The sequence below is a fragment of the Aquarana catesbeiana genome, linkage group LG04, assembly GCF_042186555.1.
Source record: "Aquarana catesbeiana isolate 2022-GZ linkage group LG04, ASM4218655v1, whole genome shotgun sequence".
Lineage (NCBI taxonomy): Eukaryota > Metazoa > Chordata > Amphibia > Anura > Ranidae > Aquarana > Aquarana catesbeiana.
Genome location: NC_133327.1, coordinates 520,864,135 through 520,886,337, shown reverse-complemented (window position 1 = coordinate 520,886,337; position 22,203 = coordinate 520,864,135). Strand labels below are relative to the sequence as shown.

At 41.3% G+C, this 22,203-nt stretch overlaps 1 protein-coding gene across 2 annotated transcripts in view; it reads left to right on the top strand.

The window, feature by feature from the left end:
- Positions 1-22,203, top strand: part of STRN (striatin) — a 181,829-nt gene that overhangs the window by 65,134 nt on the left and 94,492 nt on the right. For both annotated transcript variants that reach the window (XM_073627787.1, XM_073627788.1), the window contains exons 2-5: positions 12,725-12,828; positions 14,702-14,775; positions 20,089-20,170; positions 20,593-20,760. In XM_073627787.1, coding sequence (XP_073483888.1) covers positions 12,725-12,828; positions 14,702-14,775; positions 20,089-20,170; positions 20,593-20,760 — 428 coding nt within the window. The remainder of the gene's footprint in view (positions 1-12,724; positions 12,829-14,701; positions 14,776-20,088; positions 20,171-20,592; positions 20,761-22,203) is intronic.

The window sequence follows — 22,203 nt, the reverse complement described above, 5'->3', positions numbered from 1 at the left end:
TAGGGGGGCAAATCCTTCCGGTCCTTAAGTGGTGAAAAAAAAAGCACAAAATTAAAAAAAAATGCTTCCTGTACCAGAATCCTAATTTTAGTTTTAATTTTAAGCAGGATAAATTATAAAATAAAATGTATACTATGGAAATATCGCTAAAAGAAAGCCTTGTTTGTCCTATAAAAAAATAAAGTACGTGTATTACTTTATCTTAATGTGCTAATAGACCCAGGACCCTGCGTTCACTATTACTGGTCTCCCACAGTACACAGGAGTGTTCATTCTCCCCTGATTGTCCTTTGAGAATGCATTACCCCTGTCCCTCTGTCTGGACCATGCTGATTGGCCTTGTGCTGATCACATGCACTCTCCCAAGAGGAAAAAAAAGCTCTCTTGCAATACACACCAAACTGAGCATGTGCAGCCTGTTCCCTAGCTCTGTTAATGTCAGGAAATATATTGGAGTCAGTGGAAGAAGGAGATGATCTGTGCATACAGGATCAAACAGCCTTTCTACACAATGCAGAGGATTAACCCCTTAGGTTTTACAGTGAGTATAGCAAGCATGCTTTACTGCATGTGGGTTTAGTAACACTTTAATGCCACAGGTATTGCTGAATAAATAGGCCCATAGCAGTAACGTCCAAATTGCTCCTGCTCCATAGAGGGTGGACAGGTGTGATTAATGAAGTGGTTAAGGTGTATGTCCAACCAATATTTTCTCTAGTTTTGGATAGAGCAGGAAAAGGTTAGAACTCTTGCCTGCTCACTGTCAGAGACCAGAACAGGCTCATTAAACAGGAAGTGGTGGAACGCACACAGACAGCTAGAAATAACTGACAGGGGCTTTACCCTCTCCTGCTCCTATGAAAGGGGAGAGAGACTTATGGCCTGTACACACAATCTGAAAATCAGGCAGCCTTTATTTTTTATTTTTTGCATGCTAGTCGCATATCGAAAATGGAGAGGTTACTAAGGTTACGAAAATTCTCATACGACAGAATAAAAAAAATCTGAAGTAATGTCATGTGTCGACATGTATTTCTGTTGTACTTTCGGACGACAACTATACTAATTATACAAAATTCGTACGATCTGGTATCATACGAGAAAATATTTTGTGTTTGTCCGATTGGATAATATCGGATCAGCTGTTGTGATCGGCTCTCAAAACCTCTGTACTAATGATCTGATTATCGTACGATCTCTTCGAAAGCGGGATTTTTCGTCTGATTTTCAGATCGTGTGTTCTGGTCAATAGTCACCCTTGGTGAAACAGAAAGCATCAAAAACCTGTCAGGGGGTTATAATCCTTTCCCACTCTGAACAAGATGCTTTTACTTGACCTACTCTGTTTTGTAGTCTGCAGAGAGCTCCAGGACCTGGCTGTGCTTTCTGGTGTTTGTATCACAGGCTTGGCTGAGCAGAATTGCAATTGCAGGTAGTGCTGTTCACATACAGTATACATTCACACTTGCTATATATATGAGTGTGTAATTGGCTATTTGCTAGGATTTTGGCTGTAAGTTATAGCAACACGTTTAGAAAAATAGGTTTAATCTACAAGTCATCCCTGTGAGAACTAGGAGACTAAAGAGCATGTTTGAGTGCAATCTATCTACTTCGGAAACCTGTAGCTTAAATGACTGTCCTTTCTACTGACAATTCTAAAATTGAACTGCAGATTTATGTACACCCTCCTCTGTACAGGTGAGGTGAAATAGAAACTAATTTGTGTTCCATGCCAGCATAAGTCCTTTGCATGCCCTAAAAAAATATTAGGGGGAGTCTTTGCCTTGGTCTAGCATTCAGTCATTGACGGGATGCTAGAGGTTACAGCACACATTACAACTCATCGTTTGGTTGCTAGAGGTTACAGCATATCATTACTGCTCATTGACTGGATGCTTGAGGTTACAGCACATAATTTCTGCTCACCGTTTGGTTGCTAGAGGTTACTGTACATCCTTACCGCTCACTCATTGGTTGCAACAGGTTACTGCACATTACCACTCAGTGATTGGTTGCTAGCGGTTACTATGCATTACTAGCACTTATTGGTTGCTAGAGGTCACAGCACATCAATACAGCTCACTGATTTGGTTGCTGAGGGTTACAGCACATTATCTCATTGCCTGCACACCATGGACTAGGGGGGTGAAGGGGCCTGCCAATAGCCAGAAAACTCCTAGAACTTGTTATTAGCAATGAGCAGAGCACACACAGCTATGAAGGTTAAAGCGGGAGTCCAGCGAGCAATCTTTTTTAATTTTTTTTAGGTCATAGAGACACTTTGCTAACCCCAAAATAATACTCAGTTTGGGTGTAATATTTCCGCCTCTGTCTGTTTTCTTGCTGAAGAATAACTTAAAAAATGTGATGCTGGCTGTTTCCATCTTGCCTGTGGGCATGTGAAGCCCACAAGCATTGATTTCCTGGATGCGGTGAATGCTGTTCATTCACAGCTTGTTCACGCGCATGACCATTGTTTCCGCACTGACTCTTGGGAAGTCTGACACTAAGCTCCCAGGAGACAGTGCAGCGCCAGGGAAAGGTAATAAACACGCCTACTCCCATGGGAGGAGAGACAGGAAGTGCCCCAATAAAGTACAATATAAAGGTTATTACAGCGATAAAAATTTTTTTCGTGCGGCATTTGAACATCTATGCAAATAACTGAAGGGGGTAAGATTAAGTTAAAAATTTGAGTGGAACCCCGCTTTAACTGAGTGCAGCTAGGAACAAAGCCCAATAGGAGGAGTATTCCTGAGGACCGGCTGCCAGAAATAAATGACTAGTTATGCCACCTGCAGTAGGGCAGTGTTGAGGGGGTGAACTACGTACAGAGTGCAGGGTTGAGGGGTGTGCCATTTACAGAATGCAGGATTGAGGTGTGTGTAACTTACAGAATGCAGAATTGAGGGGTGAGCTGTGTACGGAGTGCAGGATTGAAGGGCGAGTCATGTACAGCATGTAGGATTGAGGGGTGAGCTGTGTACGGAGTGCAGGATTGAGGGGTGAGCTGTGTGCAGGGTTGAGGGGTGAGCTATGTACGGAGTGCAGGGTTGAGGAGTGAGCTGTGTATGGAGTGTAGGGTTGAGCTGTGTATGGAGAGCAGGGTTGAGGGTTGAGCTGTGTACGGAGGGCAGGGTTGAGGGTTGAGCTGTGTCCGGAGGGCAGGGTTGAGGGGTTGGGCTGTGTCCGGAGGGCAGGGTTGAGGGATTGGGCTGTGTACGGAGGGCAGGTTTGAGGGGTGGGCTGTGTACTGGCATCAATCCCCCCCACCCCCCCCTTTTTCAACACTGAGCATTCCGAGTCTTCACCACCCAAATACCTTTAGAGTGGGGCTGTAGAAGAGCAACTGTAACTTACTGCATGTCGGTGTGGAGCAGCTTCTGCCTGTGTAGAGCCCCCTCTACTCTCTTATAGAGATCAGGTATGTGTTTTGTAGAGCAGGGAGGGATGTGAACAGCCGCCAGGAGGTGCTTTTGTATTTACAAGTTACAGTAGCGAGCAGCCAGCACTGGATCCTGGAGGTGGCGGAACTCTGGCTAATAAAAAAAAGCCCGTGCGCAGCGCAGGCTCCAGGGGCAGCTTCTTTGGGCCCCTCAACAATGGCAGGGCCCTGGGCAGATGCCCCTATTGAAGGCCGCTCTGGCTGTGGTGTCGGATAGCTACAACCAACATGGATTTCTCAGTGATGCTTGGGAGGAAAGGTAAATGATAGGTGGTGTACACAGAGCCGGCACAGCCCCCACCCCCCTTCTAAGCTGCCAGACAAAAGTATGTCCGGCAGCACAGTAGTGTAGTGGGTAGCACTCTCGCCTAACAGTAAAAAGGTTTGCTTGTTCGAATCCTGACCATTAAACTACCTGCCTGGAGTTTGCATGTTCTCCCTGTGCCTGTGTGAGTTTCCTCCGGGTACGCCGGTTTCCTCCCACACTCCAAAGACATGCTGGTAGGTTAATTGGCTTCTGTCCAAAATTGGCCTTAGTATATGAATGTGAGTTTGAGACCTTGGATTGTGGGCACCTTGAGGATAGGGTGCAATGTATGTGTGGATCGCTGTGTAAATTGACGGCGCTGTATGGGTACCCTAAATAAATAGGGATAATTGTAGACGCGCAACCACACTGAACTGGATGGACTGGTGTCTTTATTCAACCTTACTAACTATGTATGCTGTGTTGTTGTCTCCTAATCTCTACTGTTTAGTACACCCAGAATCCGGAGCTGCAGCCTGCTATTCAGGCACAGAGCGTGTAAACTGTCAGCTTGAGTTGTGAATGATTGTAGCTGGAAAAGGGCTTTTATTAAAAACATTGCACTGCAGAATTGAGAGTGAGTGCCCCCCTCCAAAATCAGCAAAGATAGAAAAATATTTATTTTATTTAACGTCTAATGATCAGATTTTGGTGGGGATAGCTGCTATGTGCACGGGGGTCTGGTGATAGGTCATCTTTTATATTATGTGGGAGCCAAGTCTTATTTTTTCTTTTTCATCACTGATGTGCAAGCTTTTAGTAAAAAAAAAAAAAAAAAAGACATGAGCAGCGTGTCAATGCAAGAGTTGTATAAATTGAGCTATAAATGCAAGCTTTGGTTTTGGTGTTTTTATTTCCTTAAAGGGCCAGTACTCCTAAAAGCCCAGCATGTGCCTTTTGAAAATCATGAATGACCCTTATAGAGGTGTGCTGCCTGAGCGGGCAGCAAGCTTGCAGCTCCCTCCTCTTGAACCATACCCGGCCACATATTTTAAACATTCTTCTCCCATTGCAAAATACCTTTTTTGTGTGAACAGGGGCCACCTCTCCTACATCCTTTCCCCCAAAAGAGGTTTAGAAAAGGGGAGTGCCCAAATATCTACACTCCCCCCATGTAATGGTCAATCTAAAAACTACCTTTTTGTATTATCTGCTGTAATTTGGGTTAGCATTGTGTCTAGAGTAGAAAAGTTAGACTGACCTTCTTTGGAGGGCAGACCGAGGTAAATATTTAAGGGGATCCGATAGACAGCTGTGGAATAGATTTTCGTTGTGAGAAAACACCAACTACACACTTTAATAAATAGCTATATTTGATCTGTTTACCACTTAAAATGTGAATTTAAATGCAGGCTACTAAGTAGCTCTTCAGAAAAGCAAAGACTTCCTCAAATAAGTTGCGCTGTCTTGTTAGTTGTCTATTCCATCAACAAAATATTCAAGGAATGCAGCATGAATGGGCCTGTGTAAACACACAAAGCTTCCTCCAACCATTTTTTTTTTTGCTTCTTAAACCACGGTTGTTTTTGCCAAATACAGTAAATGAAGTTCCACACATTGGATAATAGACCACTTCCTGCTGGATATGTGCTTTGTTATAATCAAATTGAAAGCTTGGCATGTAGGGATACTGTTATGATGTAAGCTAGGATTAAGAATGCAAGGTTTTCAGTAGTCTAGTCAGTCTGGAACTAGAAACATTCTGGACAAATCAAAGAAGAGGAAATGATGACAATCTGTGGGAGAGGTTAAAATGAAAGTGACATAATTGTTAACTAAGACAAAATGCAGATACTTGTGGGAGGTTGTTGGTATGCAAACATCTTGGAATTCAACAGTAATAGAGATTGTTTTGGGCATGACTAATCTCCTTGAATGCACATTTTTAATAGTGAGAGGGTTAGACTTTGTATGTTTTTTATTTTCTTTTTTGGCTGGTTTAGCAAGATTTCCCACTTTTACGACTCGAACATAAAGATGAAAAATGTATTGGGGGTTCAGAAAAACGTGAAGATTCAAAATTTCACAAGATCCAACCTTTTCCCATGAAATCTTTTTGCTTGTTTGTGTGTTTATAGTGCTGTACTAAGACAGTTTTTAGAAATAGTTTATTCTATAAAATTGTTCCCGTCACGGTGTGTCAGTGGGAAACCAAGATGTTTTGGTACCATTTAATTACATGCTCCAACACTTTAATGTCAAGCTGCTTTGTTGAACTATGCATTACTGTGTCCAAACTGAAAATGTATTTAAAATACCGACATGCTTGTAAAAAAACATTGCTTTTTGCACACACGAATATAAATATATATATATATATATATATATATATATGTGTGTGTGTGTGTGTATATATGTGTGCGTGTGTGTATGTATGTATGTATGTATGTATATATATATATATATATATATATATGTGTGTATATATGTATCTTAGATTGTAAGCTCTAAGGAGCAGGGCCCTCTGATTCCTACTGTATCAAATTGTATTGTATTTGTATGGTTTACCCTCAAGTTGTAAAGCGCTACGTAAACTGTTGGCGCTATATTTATGGACCTGTGTGTGTATATATATATATATATATATATATATATATATATATATATATATATATATATTATTGTGTGTATGTATTTATATCTCTTAATAAGTGGTTGAACAGTACTGACTGGTATAATCAAGGCTTTTGATACCATATTTCTTTTTTATATTCTTTACCATCTTTATAAAGTTCCATTACCTTGTTACGCAGGTCTTTTACAGTTCGTTTATTCTCCCCATGGCTCTGTTTCTAGCCTGCTCAGTGCATCTACAGAAGAGCTAACAATCTCCTTGGCTATTTATACACACACTAATTGCAATTTAAAAAGCCACAGATGTAGGAAATAAACCTTTTTAGGCTTGGTTCATACCTCAGCGCGTGGCTGCGGGTGTGGGAATCACATCTGTTTCTGCAGCCAAATAGTTCTGCTCTTTCACTCAATAGCAGCCCCACGCATCTCGGCACACAGCCTGTATGCGGGAACTGCAAATGGTCAAAAAGAACATGCGATTTCCCTGCGGCCACATTTTTGAAAAGGCGCAGGCATAGCAGCCCATTCATTTGAATGGGCTTCCGGGCCTTCACAAAACGCAAATATGTGAACCTAGGGTTAATTGCCATTTTAACCTGTGTGTGTGTGTGTGTGTGTGTGTGTCACCTTGTGTCTTTACCAAGGCTAAACATTCCAGGGTATTTAAACTTAAATATCAGTCATATATTTTTAATATCGATGCCAAAATTTCACAAATTCTGCCAGGGTGTGAAACTTTTGAGTACAGCTGTTTTTTTTCTTTCTCCTTGAAATAAGTGTAAACAAAACTGTGTGTGGGGGAAAAAAAAAAAAAGCTTAAAAAAAAGCTGGATCAGGGTTTGATCTAGGTCAAATGTCAGGGGGTATTTTGGGTAGGATTCATAAAAAAAAATTACTTTTTAAATAAATAGTAGTATTGTCAGGTATTATCCGTGTGTTTTAGGTAGAATTAAAAAAAAAAAAAAAAAACAAAAAACGCACTATTGTTTCTGCAATCTATATGGGTACAGACGGCAAATAAAATACACACGTGGTCATTGGGAGCAGTAGAATTTTGGGTTGTAGGCTATGGTAATAGCAACAAATTCAATGCAATTTTTTACCATCTTGTGGCAGTTTTCCTTTTGATGATAAAGTGGGGTATAAGATTCGTTTGATGCATTCTTTTTAAACTGTATCTATAGCCCAAGCTTTTCTTCTTAATTTACTTATTTTAGGGTAAAAAAGAATAATCAGAACATCTGCCAGTTTTTTAATGTGATGTCTCCACTAGAGTGATTTACCCTATTTCATATGTGTCCTGTTACTTTATTTGGCTATAGGTATTCTTTAGGCTGCTGTATATAAAGCTGTAGTAGGCTTTTCATTGGCAAATTGCTCATATGAAGTGTAAATCAGTAGGATGGCATTGCTTGCCTACATTCCTTCTAAATTTAATTTCAGTCTTGCAAATCACACCTATCTTTTATTGTGCATTCTTTTTTTTTTTTCTTTGAATGAAAGCTATGCATGGAATGCTGGTCATGATAAGGAATTGTAATCATTACAACAGTTAATATACAGCAGTGGACCATGAACTTGCGTGTAGATTTCTGTTCCCTTTTTATAAATCTTTTTTAGCAATTTCGTTTGAAAAGATTGCATTAAACACCATCTGTTAGCATAACATAAAGTACAATATATAATTATGAAACCAATAGGCTATACACTGTACAATTTATTAATCATATTTCATTCCAGACATTGAATTAAATCATACTGTTATTGAGAGGTGGGTAAATGAGAAAAGAATAAGAGCCAGTCTGTATATCTAGAATCTAGAAAGCAGCTCAAGTGAGCTAAGGAAGGATTGCTTTCATTGATCACCTTTGCTTTAAATAGTCTGGCATACCTTGCAGTGGCGCCTGGTGAAAATTTTTGGGGGGTGCAAACAAACCGAAAAATACTGAACCCGCCCATCATATGAAGCCACGTGTGCCCATCATATGAAGCCACGTGTGCCCAGTATATGCAAGCCACGTGTGCCCAGTATATGCAAGTCACGTGTGCCCATCATATGCAAGCCACGTGTGCCGAGGGGACTTACCGTAGCACTGCAGCAGCTCCCCTCAGAGTGGCGGCGACCTCTGCTCCAGCGCGTGTCTCCTCTGCCCCTCTTCCTAAGCGCCAGGCATCCAATAGGGTTGCCTGGCGCTTTGGCCAATCAGGAAGCAGGTCTGACACTATGCCTCATGCGGGGAGGAAGGTTAGTGTGGAAATAGCAAAAATTAATTTTCTATCGTCACACAATTGGGTGGGATCAGGGCGCACTCTCTGCGCCCTAATCCCACCCTATTTTGAAGCCAATTAGAGCCTCTGGCTCTAATCAGGTGCCTCAAAGTACCACCTCTGCCTTAGGAATCCATGCGTCCAGCGTCCTGAAAGGGGCCGGGCGCATGGATGGAGGGGCGGCGCCCACAGTGCATGGGCTGCCATTGATACCGTGGTATGTAAAAGTTGGAAAAATCTGATTATTCAGGAGACTTTCAACTTTTGTCTTTAATACTTAAACATACAGACTTTAAGGATCTTAGTTTTTGGCATGTGTGCTCTCCTTCAAGTGTTTTGAGGTAGGTAGGTCTTTAGGTCTTGCACATTAAAGAGGAACTGCAGTCTGCTCACATAATTTGAAATAAAAACATCTTTGCCATTCTAAAAATTCCCTCCAACCGCTGCTGTCTGTTCACTTCCTGGATTTCTGTGCTGCTGGCTACCCAGTATGCATGTCCTAGTCTCGTGCCTGTGCAGTAAGCAAACTGTGGTGCACATTGTTGCCATGGGAATGGCAACTTCTGTGGAAGTTCATGCCCTGTTATGGCATAGTATCAACAGCATGGGACACAAACAGCCAAGGAAAGTGTACATACTGTGCTTGTTCAAACAGAAAAGCAGAAAACAAAAGTCATTTATATTTTACCATGATGTACTGTATTTCTCATCCAAACTGCAAACACTGAGGAGACCACCCTTAGCTGCTGCATTCCTGTCACAGGATCTTTCCACACCAACACAAATCCTCTGTTTCAAGGAACTGCAGAGAGCTGCCTGGAGGCGGGGCCCAAGCCTGGAGAAATGATCTCCTATGCAGATGAGAGAAGGAGTGTGAATTTATCCAGGGGAGATTGTCCAGACTGGCCTGGGGGTGTAATAAGTGTACAGAGCTGAAATCTCCAAGCTGAGAGCTCAATCTTCCTTTCACTAGACTAGATGAAATTCTAGCACATGGTTCCTTTCAGCCGCCTCCTATCCCCGCCCTCATCCAACCTCCTCCAGCCCTGTAGCCGTCCTCCGTCTTCAGCTCTCCTGTGTCTCCCCGCCCCCCTCCTATGCCAGCTAACTCTCATGAGATTGAATGAAAAAAAGAAACGAGCACTTCTGGGGTATCTGACATTTCTCTCCCAGGAGTCGGTGCAATGCAGGAAACCACGTCGTACGCCTAGGCGTTTTATCAGCAATGAAAGAGGAAGAATATACAGATTAAGGTATTTACTGCCACCAAATTACAGTTTTGATTTCCAATGATTACACAGCAAGGGCAGAAGGTTCAATTGAAGGAAAGATGAAAAAATTACTGAAGTTCCACTTTAAAAACTGAAAGCTATGTTTCCAACGAGAGTGGCATCATGACTCTTAGGTGATGTGCTCTACAGTGTTTCAAAAGTTGTGGCCAAGAGGGTACATCTTTTCACATTTGGTGGACATGTCCAAAATTAAAGAGATATTGGATCCGCACCTACATGTTTACTCTTGCCCAAGTAAACCTCATAAAATCCCCTCAACAGGCACTACTAGGCTGCCCAGTGAAGGGGACTCCTGTTGACACTAAAGAGGAGATTAAAAGCATTTATTTTTCTGGCGGGAAGAATCTCTATTGCCAAATCTTGGAAATTGCCTGCAAATACATTTTAAACCAAGGTTCACAAAGTACCGGCCTGCGGACCGGTTACAAACGGCCCGCAGGCAGGGCCGATCCTAGGCGGGTGGCAGCGGCTGGGAGCTTTCTCTCTCTGTCCCCTCTCCCCCGCATGCAGCTGCAGCCCAGCACGCACAACACAGGAGAGCAGGGAGGATCCGCTCATCGCCCCGCCCACTTGTTCTGTCGAGAAATGCCCCCATCGAATAGTGCCCGGGTTAAGAGGCACATGCGCTGTACGTAAAATCACAGCAGCTGATTTTACCATCAGCTGTTGTGACAGTGAGACGGCGCAGGTGCACAATAATCGGCAGAAGTTTTTTTTTTTTTTTTTTTTTCTGTCAGATTGTACCCCGCGCTCCCGTGGCGAGTTTATGTCCATGATGGGCGGACTTCTACACGTTGTGGGTGGATTTATGGGCACTTGGGGTCAGAATTACATGTCCAATATTGCAAAACAAAACTTTGTGATGGGAGGATTTCTACATTTTTTGTGGGCGGATTTATGGGCACTTGGGGCCGAATTAGGCCAGTGCTGCAAAAAAAACTTTGATATTCCGCCCCAAAGTACACAAGAAATGTAGAAATCCGCCCATCACAAAGTTTTGTTTTGCAGCACTGGACATGTAATTCCGCCCCCCAAGTGCCCGTAAATCCACCCACAACATGTAGAAATCCGCCCATCATGGATATGAACTCGCCACGGGAGCGTGGAGCACAATCTGACAGAAAAAAAAATTCTGTCGGCTATTGTGCATCTACGCTGTCTCGCCGTCACAACAGCTGATGGTAAAACCAGCTGTTGTGATGTTACGTGCAGCGCATGCGTTGCTCATTCTCCCTTCAGCCCGGGCACTATTCCGATGGGGGGCATTTCTCGATAGAACACCTGGATGAACTGCGCATGCGCCGTACGTAATACCACAAAAGCTGATTTTATGAATAGCTGTTGTGTCGGTGAGACGGCGCCTGCGCACAATAACCGACTGAAGACATTTTTCAGTCAGTTTGTGCCGAGGCACGTTCATGTAGGTGAGGGGCGGAATTTAACATGAAAGGGGCGGATGTTTTCACTGAAGGCCAGAGCTGATCTAACATGATGGAGGTGGATGTTTTCAAAGATGGCCACTGCTGCAAAGATGGGGGCAGAACTTTAAATGTTTAGCTAGCTAAATAGGCACTCCAGGAAGAATAGCAGATAAAGATTTGTTTAGCAGATTTGTTTGGGCATTGTTAAAAATTCTGCCCCCATCTTTGCAGCACTGGCCATAATTGAAAACATCTGCGCCCTGCATGTTAAATTCCGCCCCTCACCTACATGAACACTCCTCGGCAGCGCAAGGCACAATCTGACTGAAAAATGTCTTCAGTCGGCTGTTGTGCGCAGGCACCACAGCTGATCGTAAAATCAGCTTTTGCACTATTGCATATGGCGCATGCGCAGTTCGCCCTGGGCGCTATTCGATAGCGGGCACTTCTCGACAGAACACTGGCCCCAGATCCAAGGTCCTGCTGCCACCACTGCCACCAGTGCTGCGGGTTAATATTGCATCTGCTGACACCAGTGCTGGGGGTTAATATTGCATCTGCTGACACCAGTGCTGGGGGTTAATATTGCATCCGCTGACACCAGTGCTGGAGGTTAATATTGCATCCGCTGACACCAGTGCTGGGGGTTAATATTGCATCCGCTGACACCAGTGCTGGAGGTTAATATTGCATCCGCTGACACCGATGCTGGGGGAAAGGACAGTTTGAATGCGGCCCCCATTGGATGTGAAAATTTGTCCTGTGGCCCTCAGGTAATTTGAGTTTGAGACCCATGATTTAAACTGATGAAGACCAAACTGTCATGGATTATGGTTAAACTCCTTTCGGCTATCTTGCATGATAAAGATGTGAGATAGAGTTTCTCTTTGTTCTCTTTAAAAAATGTAATAATTTTTGGAACTGAAAGCTACATTCAGGTGTCAATGGACCTACTGTAAACAATGCTTTTTGCTGCTACTGTGAAGTGATGTACGTTTTGCCGCACCCCAAAAGGCTTGGGGGAAAGCCTGGTAACATGACCTTTCAGTCGTGTAAGTAGCCACATGGTGTTTTTTTTTTCTGCGGTCTGTAGCAGATATAACTCCATTGAACACTGCAGGCTCCACACCACTGCCTGCGTTTTATAAATGGCACATAAAATGCAGGACCTAGTGTGGAGTAAAATTGTGTGTTAGCTGAAAGTGGTATCCATTGTCTGTTACATAATAAGCTACAGATCCTTTTTTTTTTTTTTTTTTCTCAATTGTAGTATATGATAACTGAGCAAGAGTAAACATTGTCAATAGTATATTTTAAAACAAACAGCATTTGGAAATTTTGTTTTATTATGCAATATTTTATTTTTATTATTTTGTCCAGTTATTTACCGGTATATTGCTTTTTTGTTTTATAGGCACAGATAGCCTTTCTTCAAGGTGAAAGGAAAGGGCAAGAGAACCTAAAGAAAGACCTAGTTAGAAGAATAAAAATGTTGGAATATGCTTTAAAGCAGGAAAGGTATGTATTCTTTCACAAGTAATTTCTCTCCGTATATCTCTTTTCAGTAATGATTTGAAATGACTACTGCTGTGCATGTCTTATCAACATCACCCATATAATTTAGACTTTACCTCTGAAGTTCCATTTTCTTTATATAAATTCTCTTTTCGTTGCATCATATTTTTTTCCTTGCCCAAATCTCCTGCAACGTTTTAACAAAAAGTAATCAAACATTATCAGCTTCAACTGCACTTGTGCCGATGCTATTGAAAAGAAGGCCGGGTTCATACTGGTACGACACGACAGTCGTACCACTTTGGATCCGACTTTACCCTGCGACTTGAAGTCCAACATGGGTCCGACGTCAATGAACAGGGATCCGACTTTGATCCCAGGCACTGTCTGGTATGAATCTTTAGGGGAATCTCCACGCGCAATGTTGAAAAAAAAAAAAAAAAAAAAAACAGCATGGGTTCCCCCTCCAAGAGCATACCAGGCCCTTCGGTCTGGTGTGGATTTTAAGGGGAACACCCCCCACACCGTTTTTTCGGCGTGGGGGGGCGGTGTTTCCCCTTAAAATCCATACCAGACTCTTATCTGAGCACACAGCCCGGCAGGTCAGGAAAGGGTGTGGTGGGGACAAGCGAGCGCCCCCCACCCCCCCAAGCTCCACACCACTGCCTGCAGTTTATAAATGGCACCTAAAATGCAGGACATAGTGTGGAGTAAAATTGTATGTGAGCTGAAAGTGGTATCCACTGTCTGTTACATATAAGCTACTGATCCTTTTTTTTTTTTTTTTTTTTACAAAGGTACCTTTTACTAAACATCCCTTTTTGAGTGTTCATGGTCCCTATTAAAGTCCCGTTTTTTTTTTTTTTTTAGGAAACTTTTCTTTTACATCAGTGATATTCAATGGGCTGAAGTAGGATAGTAGTGCAGGGAGCATTTTCAAAGTCTGACCGACTTGTGTCGGACCAGTCAAGATGGCACCCATAGGGAAACATTGATTTTCACACGTCATGCAACATGAGCTCCTAATGTCAGAGCGTTTGTCGTACCAGTGTGAACCCGGCCTCATACTCTAACCTCCTTTCTGTTCAACTGCCTGGAGTGGGGAAATATGCCGCCTTCTTCTTTTTTTTTTTTTTTGGTCTCTAGGTGGTACATGTGTATGGTTGAATTTAGGTAAGCTGATGATAAAAAATGTTTGTCTCTAGGTGGTAAATTGGTGGAAAAGCAAAAGCTTGGAATTTCAATGCCTGATGGTCTACACTACCTGCAAAAAAAAAAAAAACTCCTGTACTTTTTTGAGCAACAGCCAATAGAGCACTCAGGTGTGAACAGTCACCATAGTAATCAATTGATTTTTTGGGGGTTGGAGCGTTTTGTAGCCTCAGCTTGGGTTCACATTGATGCAATTTGACATGTCAAATTGCATGCCAAGTCGGCGGCATATGCCGGCAGTGGCACTGTCAGAATTTGCGGCGCTGCACCGATTCCCAAAAGTAATTTCTGTACTACTTTTGGCGACTTTGGTGGTGAGATTTGTTTAGACATCTGTGCAGGAAGCCGCACAGATGTCTCTGAAATCACCCCCGAAGTCAGACTTGCATGCGGGAATGAAATCTGAACTCGCATGATTTCAATCCCGCTGTCAGTGTGAACCTGGGCTTAAACTACTAATTCACAGCTGGGAATTCAGCCTTAAAGCACACTGTATTGGGAAATAAGACCTCTGAATTTACTAAGGCAGTAGTTTGATGTATAATTTTTTTGTATTAAAATGAAATCCTTTCATTATATAATTATAATTATTTTGCAAAATAAAAAGCTACGAGTACCAAAAGCTGATCTCTTCTCTTCTTGTTTCTTTACTTTTCATCTAAAGGGCAAAATATCACAAGCTGAAGTATGGAACAGAATTAAATCAGGGAGATATGAAGCCTCCAAATTATGATTCCGGTAAGTTACCCTATTGTCTGTAATGTTCAATGGGTAAAGACTGGCAGGTGGCTCAAGTAGCTGTGTTTTCAAGGACACTTGTAAAGGTTTTAATTTTACAAATGTATACTTATGTGTGTGTGTTCAGCTAATTTAGTATTCTATTGATGGGGGGGACTGAGCAGTTTTCCTTCTGGTTGAAGGAAAGAAAATTGGATAATGTATGGCCTGCCTTTAGATAAGCAGGCCAATGATATATAGCTGGGACCCGCCGATCATCAGAGCGAGTGTCAGCAAAGACCTTTGTGTATGTAAACACCAAAGCAGGGAATAAAAACCAGCACATTGCTTTGTAAAATCAACACCAGGCACACATTTAACCCTTTTGATTGCCCCAGATGCTAACCCCTTCCCAGCCAGTGCCAGTAGTACAGTGTTAGTGTATATTAGCACTGATCACTGTATTAGTGTCACTGGAGATGTCAGTGGCAGTTAGCTAGTTCCCACAAAGTGTTTGTGTCAAAGTGTCCCCCTAGAACTGTGGTTCTCAACTCCAGTCCTCGGGACCCACCAACAGGCCAGATTTTAAGTATTGCCTTGGGGAGATGCAGACTAGAATACTGCAATCACTGAGCAGCAAGTGATATCACCTGTGATGTATTTCAGTTATCTTGCAAACCTGGCCTGTTGGTGGGTCCTGAGGCCTGGAGTTGAGAACCACTGCCCTAGAAGTTGCTGATCACCGCCATTACTAGTATATATATATATATATATATATATAAAAAAAAAAAAAAATTCCAGTATTATATACCATAGTTTTGTAGACACTAACTTTTATTCAAACCAATTAATATACACTTATTGGGATTTTTTTTTTTTCCAAAAACCTGTAGAACACATTTTGGCTTACATATATGAAAACAATAGATTTTTAACATTCTTTTTATTGGAAATGTTTTGTAACTGAAAGTAAAAAAAAAATAATTTTTTCCCCCAAAATGTATGCTCTTTTTTTGTTTAGCGCAAAGAATCGAAAACCCATTGGTGATCAAATACCACCAGAAAGCTCTATTTGTGGAAGAAGATGATATAAACTTTGTAATTTTATGTCACATTTTTTTGGAAAATTATGTGTTGTGTGTTTTTTTTTTTTTTAATAAACCCTCACCACTAAATCATATTCTGCTATGCCTCTCAAGTATGGGGATACCACATGTGAGACTTTCACAGCCTAGATGCATAGAGGTACCAAAATCAAAAAAACCTTTGGGCTTTCAAGGAGCATAAATTATGCATCTACTTTCCTGACTACCCATCACCAGGACAGTAGAATCACCCACAAAATGACTAGGCATTTTTTTAAAAGGCATCATTGTGAGTCTTTAGAAGATGATTTTAGACCTACAATTTTTTGCAAAATGCAGAAAGAAAATGAAAATTTTTATATTTATTTTACCCAAAGTTGTCAATTTAGTAAGCTATATTTTTCGCACGCAGCATGGGCATAATATGGCAATACCACATGTGTGAGACTTTTCACTGTCCGGACTGATTATGTACCAGGCATTGTATTTTATATATTACACAAATCAATTGTGTCAAAACCAATATACTGTAATGGTCACCTCCTTTGTGAATGATTATGTGATATAGCTTAGTGTAGCATTACCTATAGCAGTCCTGGTTCCTATAAGCCAAGCCAACTGGTCCATGGCTGCCCCCAGGAATGCCATGTTCACTGGCCTGGTGTCTCACAGGAATTTAGTCAGGCATGTGTAGATTGGTCAGTTCAGGTCGCAGGCAGAGATGGTTAGCAAACAGGCAAAGGATCAGTCCAGACAGCAGGTAGAAACAAGGTCAATAAACCTGCCAGGGTTAGTGTAGGCAGAGGCAACACTGCACTGGTTTGGTGGTGATCAATGACACTGTAACTGGTGTGGCAGTAATCAGGGACAATATGACTGGTGTGACAGTAATCAGGGACAATATGTCTGGTGTGCCAGTTATCAGGGACAATATGTCTGATGTGGCAGTTATCAGGGACCCAGTAACTGGTGTGGCGGTGATTAGGGACACTGTGCGTGGGTGCCACTGATATACAGTGAGTGGATATATATATATATATATATATATATATATATATATATATATAATGCACCTTAATTTCAGTGGGCGAAAAAAACTGGCGAATATTGTGTTTTCAGCACATTGCCAATCATGGAGTGCAGTCCTCCCTCCCACAGAGTGGCGATCTCCGTGTGTCAGGGAGCTGAATTGCAGGGACTGCAGTAACAATGTCCTGCCTCCTGTGACAGACCGCACAATGATCCAATGGTGGCACATTGAATTAGAGTGGCGTGATTACAGGAGGCGGGTCAAGATCTCCATGACACATGGAGATCTCTGCTCTGATCTGGGCACTGGTGAGGCTGCATCTGATGGGCACAGGCGAGGCTGCATTGATCTCTTGTATTATGTCTGCAGTCTTTGACCATATGCTGTACTATGTCTGCAGTTTCTGACCATATCCTGTATCAGATGGTAAGAGACTGAGGACATGATGCAAGAGATGGTTAGAGACTGCAGACTGCATTTTTCTTGCACTAAAGGTGGCAGTAATGGCCAACAATAAATTCATATTAATTTAAATTGATGATATTAATTAAAAAGTCGAATATAATACAATTGTATATAAAAATAAATATTTAAAAAAAAAAAACTCATTATCGGTATTGGTTTCCGGCCTAGTGCATCCTTCATTTTTGGTACCAAGATTTCAATTCGGTGCACCCCATGTGTGTGTGTTTATATATACTTTTTTTTCTTATTGCTACCAGAGCAGTTCAGTGTTACCATAGTGTCCCTGTACTACTCTGGGTAGGGTGATCCGGGTTTATTTTTTTACTCTCAGCTTATTACAGTTATTAACTGTGATCACAGCTGCTGACTATATGCTTTTAAGTACATGCCCCTGCACGGTTGTCACCCCTTTATGCCCCTTTCACACATGCCTTCTTTTTGTTTCATCAGTTCAGTCACGTTTTTTCAAAGAAAATAACCAATAGTCCCCCATGTGATAGCAGATACGTGACAGGTCCTCTTCGGGAGGGGGTGGGAGGCAGTGTGTGCAAGGAAAGGGACAGGAGAAGAGCAGTATATTTAGTGAGGGAGCAGTCTGTACATTCAGGCTCCCTCACTTGCCAGCGCTGACTGTAACTGTTTTGCTTTTTTCCTTTTATTCTGGAGTTGTCATTTTTGAGGGGGAGAGAGGTTGAAGGACAGGAGAAGAGATGTACAGACAAGGCTCCCTCACTTGCGAACGGTGACTGTCATTGTCAGCTTAATTGTCGGCTCTTTTTCTTCTATACTTAATGGCGCCGGGAAGGAGCTGTCATTCAGTTCCATCAATAAATTAAACAAAGGGACAGAGTCACCCAGTGACATCACCCGGTGACCCTGCCCCTTTAGTGGCGGGACCGAATGACTGCTCCTTCCCAGCGCTATTATGTTGTCCCTAACAACCAATGCAAAAACAAACGAAAAACTGACCATTTGTCAGTTTACATCCGTTTTTCGTCCAATCTGTTTTTTTGACGGATGAAAAATAGGGCTTTCATCCGTTCAAAAAAAAAGGATGTTGACGGAAGCGGATGAAAATAGATGAGCATTCATTGTCTGTTTTTACGTAGACTTACATTGATATCCGTTTTTTAATCTGTCAACGGATGGATGACAAACGAATGAACGATTCATATGTATGAAAGGGACCTTACACAGATGTACACTTGGATGTGCCTGTTTGAAAGAGGCCTTATGCCCTGTACACACGGTCGGATTTTCCGATGGAAAATGTGTGATAGGACCTTGTTGTCGGAAATTCCGACCGTGTGCAGGCTCCATCACACATTTTCCATAGGAATTTCCGAAACATAAAGTTTGAGAGCAGGATATAAAATTTTCCGACAACAAAATCCGTTGTTGGAAATTCCGATCGTGTGTACACCAATCCAACGCACAAAGTGCCACACATGCTCAGAATAAATTAAGAGGCGAAAGCTATTGGCTACTGCCCCATTTATAGTCCCGACGTACGTGTTTTACGTCACCGCATTCAGAATGATCAGATTTTCCAACAACTTTGTGTGACCGTGTGTATGCAAGACAAGTTTGAGCCAACATCCGTCGGAAAAAATCCATGGATTTTGTTGTCGGACTGTCCGATCAATGTCCGATCGTGTGTACGGGGCATTAGAAAGCTAGATTGTTTCATACCATTTCCTAAAAGTCCTGATGCTCCAAGTAATCTGTCTTGAATACAGAGTGCTGTTGTACAGTTACCTGCACAAAAAGAACACTGATTTGACGGTTTCTAATCTGTTGTGATTCTTTTATTACTTATCACCATCAACAGTTTTGTTAAATTAGACCTATTTTAAAGTAACACTAAATAACATCCTTATTTTCCAAAATAAATTCATACACATCCACTACTTATAATCTATTTTTCACTAAATTGTTTCTTACTGTGTCATTTCTTCTCTTTTGGAATGTCTTCAGTAAGCTTCCAAAACTCTCCTTTTCCCTCCTCACATCTGTTTGAACATGCAGTGCAGTCGTGTGCACTGGCCACATTCCTACATAGAGTGGGGACCATGGGGAACGAATGTAGCCTCTAATAGAATGCTGGACCACAGCAGCAAAAAGAGAATTTGGAGGAGGCAGTAACTGCAGCCTGGGAGGTAGTAAAATGCACTTGTCAGTGAATAGTAAATGAGCTCAGAAGTCTCTCCAGCCCATCTTAAATGCAAAAAGAATGCACCTGAAAACAAGCATTAGCCTTTCGACACCAGCCCAAAGCCCATTGACACAGATCTTTATGGCCCCATCATAGGAGCACTTTTGGGTAAGAGGGTCAGAGATCCACAGTATCATGTGCTCCCCCCCCCCCCCACCCCCACCCCCACCCCCAGTTTTTATTTAAATGCCTGTCACCCTCATCTATGAGTTTATGAAATGATGTGCACAGTCAGCAGCCAAGATTTTCTGCACTTTGCATCCTACATGAAAGGAATAAAAGGCAGAACTTTTGTGTCTGTCTGTGGATTCCATTCGGTTCATCTGGAAAAATAGATTTTAATACCTTCTAATAGGCTGAGTTTATTGGGGTTTTCCTGCCTTTTATTGTAAAGATGCTCTTATTTCGTTTTTTATTTATCTATGCTCTTATGCTCTCAACTGTTCAGATGAGAAACAAAAACAGATACAGTACTAGTTGTTGACAGGTCTTAGGACTTTGAAATCAGACGTTCAGAATTCATGTTCTTTTCTTGTTAGATGAAACAAATGAGGCTGACGTCCAACCACCACCACAGAACAGCCAGTTCATATGGAAACAGAGTCGACAGTTACTAAGGCAGTAAGTAGTTTCTATATTTGACTGACCTGAAAAGTTAATTTTGTGGGTTTTTTTTTTTTTCCGTTTTTTCTCTTTTGGTTTTTGTTCATCTAATCTTTGCTACCATCATTTTTGTATATGTCCAAGTGTATTCCTGTCATTGTTTGTTTTTTTTTTGTTTTTTTTTTCCCCTCTCCTTTGCCCATCATCCAGTGAATAAAGAATTGTACCAGTTACTACTTTCCTTTGTCCAGTGACTGTAGAGGCTGGTACAGACAACCCTTGTAGCTGATAGCAGATGATTTATTAGCCCAATACAGTGCTGCACTATGTCTCATCGTTGTGTACATTTAAAGTGCTGCTGGAAGGTTTGGCACAATTGTGATCTTTTACAATGGAAATCTATATAGATTATTAATAATATAAGCCTTGCTTCTCTGTAGGTATTTGCAAGAGGTCGGCTACACAGACACCATATTGGAAGTGAAATCAAAGCGGGTTCGTGCTTTGTTAGGCCTTTCTGCTGATTCTTCAGACAGACTTACAGATACAAATCAAGACTCAATGGTCAATGGCACAGAGACTGAGCTTCCCAATCCTCTCATCATAGGGTAAGTTATAGTTCACTTTCAGATATACTACTTCTATTTTAATCAAACTAACTACATCAGCAAGTTAGGGAGAGAAACTGTTGTGGCAAAAATTAAGAGACTAGAAATCATAAATCCATTTTTGTTGCACCTTTTTGTTTTATTATGCACTGATCTGAATCCAGTTAACTTTTTATCTCATGATTCTCCGGTGCGCTGAGATGATCACAAAAATGTTTAAAGAGAGAAAAAAAAACATAAAAACCATGTTTATTCAATTTGAAACTAAACTGTCAATGCTCTACAATATTCATAAGGGTGCAAACTAGACTAGAATACTAAACTTTTTTCCAGCTGATTTATTCTGCAGTAAAGATGGCTGTAACTCTTTACTAGAAAAAGAGTAGATAAAAGCCATATTTATAAAGCAGAGAATGTGATATTCACAGGTACTTTTTTGCCATTTAAAACCCATGCACAAGGAAGATTCACCTGCAGTGAATATTTATTGAATGTCATATGTATTGCTTTACAAATATGCCCCTTGCAAGACTATGACATGGCAAGTATCTATACCCTAATTATCATTATTATTATTATTTTTTTTTGTTTTATTTACAGTATGAGGAAAGGTTAGATCCTGCTAGATATCTCTGTTAGAGAGATTTCCCTCACTTTCTTGTAGCAGACATAAATTTCAAAACATCTGCAGCAGGGAAACTGACAACAAAAAAGGTTTATAGCGGTTCTAGCATTCCCATATTTATCTAAACATTTACTTCACTTTTTGTCCTGGAGAAAAAACTTTTATTTAGGCAGGTAGTGAAGGGATCCCTCTAATGGAGCCACTGATGGCTGTAAAATGTGACAGAAGTTCTAACCTTCCCAAAGCTAACAAAAAAACCCCTGTCAGTCCTTTATAGGTACTTTATGATAAAGGAACTGTGCTGTCTGTTTAACTTTATTTTACCAAAGATAGTACTTAATATGGCTTTGGGGCATTGTTGTTTACCAGACACTACTCTCATTCACACATCAGCCTGCACCTTTTTGACAGCAAAACCAATTTTATATCTTCAAATGCAAAAATTATAGTAACAAAGTTGCTGTCCAGTTACCTGACACATGCCAATACTGTTAAACTTGTTAAACTTGGTCTGGGCAACTAAGCTACCAAAATGCTGGTCATGAAAAGGTTGTTGAACCTGTACATTGTAAGTGATAGACTTGTTCAAGATCCATGTTTCTGCTCAAATTTGCTTAGAAAGCTTTTTGCCTCGTACAAGTTGAAGTAGATTATAGTACTAGTAGATTAGGTTAATTGCATTTTAATGGTGCAAATACTTAGGATTGCAGCAAATAATCTGTTTGGTATTTTTGTTCAGGTTGTGTCACAATACCAACCATTTTATCACAGTTGTGAATCTGTTTTCTAGTATATAGGAGTAACAAAATATATGATTG